Raw genomic sequence first — 3638 nt, forward strand, 5'->3', positions numbered from 1 at the left:
TTCCCCCAGAGCTAATCTGACATCAACAGTTGCTGCAGCTGAGCCACCTGCAGATAACCGTCAGCTGACAACTTTTACTTTCACCAGGAGTAGCCCAAGATTATCTCACACTGCTTTCCTAGTTTACAAGAGGAGCAATACAAGGCAATTCTCTCTTCATGAAGCAAAGTCTGACAATGTTTTCAGACACCGAGCACAGTCTCATATGTGTTGTTTCCCAGACAGGGTTTTCAGTAACTTCCATGAATGGCAAATATAATCTCTTTGCTTAACTCAAAAAAAGAAGAAAGCTTCAGGAGAAAAGTTAAGGCAAGAGATATTCCTATCCTCAGCACTGAGGGAGTGTAATTGGAGGAGCAAGACAAGGAGGCAGGCAGCGCATCTGAGTGTGCAACGCTGACTTCAGCTTTTCTACTCTAAAGTCAACTCAGCTCTTTAGAGTTGCAAAGAACAAACACAGGCCCACCACACCCTATGTTCTAACTACTGAGAGCATATGCCAGCAGGAAGGGGAGTGAGGACAAGCAGAGCCTGGCAGAAGGAGGCGGCACCCAAATACCAAGCCCCAGCTTACACCTGAGCCTGCCGCTACAGCAGTATGGGAGATGGAGCAAAGCAGATGCTGTCATGGGTCCTTTGCCTTGCCTCATCTCCCCAAACCTTCGATTCCCACTTCTAAATCCCAGAGGGCAAAGTATTAGATTAGTAGATTTGCCTAGGTCAAATCTACTCCAGAGAAAGGAACTGAAACTCCGTATTCTTTTTTTTTTCAAGATTTTATTTTTCCTTTTTCTCCCCAAAGCCCCCTGGTACATAGTTGCATATTTTCAGTTGTGGGTCCTTCCAGTTTTAGCATGTGGGATGCCGCCTCAGTGTGGCTTGATGAACAGTATTATGTCCCTGCCTAGAATCCGAACCAGCGAAACCATGGGCCGCCGAAGCAGAGTGCGCGAACTTAACCACTCAGCCACGGGGCCGGCCTCTGAAACTCCATATTCTTGATGCATAATTAATATCTTATAATTATTATTACTATTATCATTTTTAAATAAGTTTATTTTTTGCAGTAGTTTTAGGTTCTTAGCAAAATTGAGCAGAAAGTACAGAGAGTTCCCATATATCCCCTGGCCATACACTTGTGCAGTCTCCCCTACTATCAACATCCCACACCAGAGTGGTATATTATTTATAATCAATGAACCTAAATTGACACATCATTATCACCCAAAGTCCACAATTTACGTTTGAGTTCACTCTTGGTGTTGTATGTTCTATTGGTTTTCACAAATGTATAATACCATGTATCTTCCATGGTAGTACCATACAGAACAGTTTCACTGCCCCCAAATCTTCTGTGCTCTGCTTATTCACCCCTCCCCCCACCCTAACTTTTGGCCACCTCTGATGTTTTTACTGTCTCCGTTGTTTTGCTTTTTTCAGAATGTCAAATAGTTGGGATCATATAGTATGTAGTCTTTTCAGATTGGCTTCTTTCACTTAGTAAAATGCATTTAAGTTTCCGCCATGTTTCTCATATTTTGATAGCTCATTTCTTTTTAGTGCTAAATGATATTCTATTGCCTGGATGCACCACAGTTTATTTTTCCATTCATCTACTGAAGGACATCTTGGTTGCTTCCAAATTTTGGCAATTATGAATAAAGCTGCTATAAACATCCATGTGCAGTTTTTTGTGCGAATATAAGTTTTCTCAACTTATTTGGGTAAATAAAAACGAGTAAAATTTCTGAATCATATGGTAAAAGTATGTTTAGTTTTATACGAAACTTCCAAACCGTCTTCCAAAGTAGCTGTACCATTTTGCATTCCTACCAGCAATGAATGAGAGTTCCTGTTGCTCTACACCCTTGTGAGCATTTGGCGTTGTCTGTGTTCCAGATTTTGGCCATTCTAATAGGTGTGTAGTGGTCATCCTGTTATTTTTAATTTTGAATCACAAATGTGGTTTTACATTTGTATATGTAGTTTAGTTATTTGATTAATGTTTGTATTCCCTTTATAAACTGTGAGTTCAGTGAGAGCAGGGGCTGCCTCTGCTTTTGTTAATTTTATCACTTATATGTAGCATAGTGCCTTGAACATAATAGACCCTCAATGAATATTTCAATGAGTGAGTGACCAGCCTCATCAACTCATTTTGAAGGTGAACTTTTACACAAGGATCCAGGTCTACTGAAGATAGTGGAGCAGAATCTGACCTGCTTAGACCATTCCTATGACACCAGTTCACCTGAGGCTGTCAGAACTCGGCAGTCTCCACAGCCATAGTCAGAGGCATCTGGGCATCTGGCTTTGGTAGTTCCTGGTTTAGGCAGTTGTCTTTATGCAAATTCTAAATTATTCAACCCACTTCACCATCCCTTGGCCAGACACAGCTCTTTTCCTTTTTGCTTCATCTGAGGAAAGCAGACTTCTTACTCAAGCACTTCTTTAGGGCTTCGTGGATGTCCTTGTTTCTCAGGCTGTAGATGATGGGGTTGAACATGGGTGTCAGGATGGTGTAGAGCAGAGAGAACCCTTTGTGCAAGAGTTGGGAAGAGTTGGCTGAGGGCATGAGGTATGTGCCAATCAGTGTCCCATAAAACACCGTGACCACCGTGAGGTGGGAGGAGCAGGTGGAGAAGGCCTTTTGCCGACCTGTGCCAGAGGGAATTCTTAGGATAGCAACAAGAATGCAGGAGTAGGAGGCCATGATGAGGAGAAATGGGACCAGAGTCACTGCAGAAGAGGTGGCATAGGCAATGGTCTCAGTCAGTGAGGTGTCCATGCAGGAGAGATGGACCAGAGGGGTGAAGTCACAAAAGAAGTGATCAATTTCATTGGGTCCACAGAAGGTTAGTTGAGACAGTAGGACCATAGTGATTGCTGTGAGGAAGAAACAGCAGAGCCAAGAGCTGGCAGCCAGCCTCATGCAGAGGGGGCCAGTCATGAGGATGGGATAGTGGAGAGGTTGGCAGATAGCCAGGTATCGGTCATAGGACATCACAGCCAGCAAGAGGCACTCTGTTGCAGCCAGGGATCCAAAGAAGTAGAATTGTGTCAGACAGCCAGCTACAGAGATAGTTTTCTGTTCAGCTATGACGATCAGCAACATCTTGGGAACAATGTTGGAGGTATACCAGATCTCCAGAAAGGACAAATTCACCAGGAAGAAGTACATGGGGGTGTGGAGGTGATAGCTGACCAAAACTAGCAAGACAATGAGGATGTTTCCAGAAACAGTTAACATGTAGAAAACTAAAAATATCATAAAGAGGAAAATATTCAGCTGTCGGACGGAAGAGAATCCTCGAAGCACAAATTCCACTATAGTTGTCTGGTTTTCCCAGAGTGAGATCGCCATGCCTTGGCTGCCCTACACACCCAGTGGTAAAACACGCCAAATGCAGGAAGTTCTAGCTCACACACAGAACACGGGCTGACAGCAGATGACTTTCACTCCCCACTTAGGTTTTTGAAGTTTTTTATTTGAGTTGAGGAGTATCTTCTTTCTTTTTACAAGGCCTAAAATGGGAAAGAAAAGAATTTGCAGTAAGAACTTATGAGCACCTCAATCCCCCTTCTTCTCTTATCTATTTCTTCACTTCATCAGGAGCAATGTCAGGCTTTGGGGAAAC

General features: G+C 43.2%; 1 protein-coding gene across 1 annotated transcript; it reads right to left on the reverse strand.

The window, feature by feature from the left end:
• Nucleotides 1–2413: 2413 nt before the first annotated feature.
• Nucleotides 2414–3364, reverse strand: LOC103565859 (olfactory receptor 11A1-like). The gene has a single exon (XM_008542026.2). The coding sequence runs from the start codon at nucleotides 3362–3364 to the stop codon at nucleotides 2414–2416; it is 951 nt and encodes a 316-aa protein (XP_008540248.1).
• Between the last annotated feature and the right edge of the window lie 274 nt (nucleotides 3365–3638).

The sequence above is a fragment of the Equus przewalskii genome, unplaced genomic scaffold, assembly GCF_037783145.1.
Source record: "Equus przewalskii isolate Varuska unplaced genomic scaffold, EquPr2 ChrUn-13, whole genome shotgun sequence".
Lineage (NCBI taxonomy): Eukaryota > Metazoa > Chordata > Mammalia > Perissodactyla > Equidae > Equus > Equus przewalskii.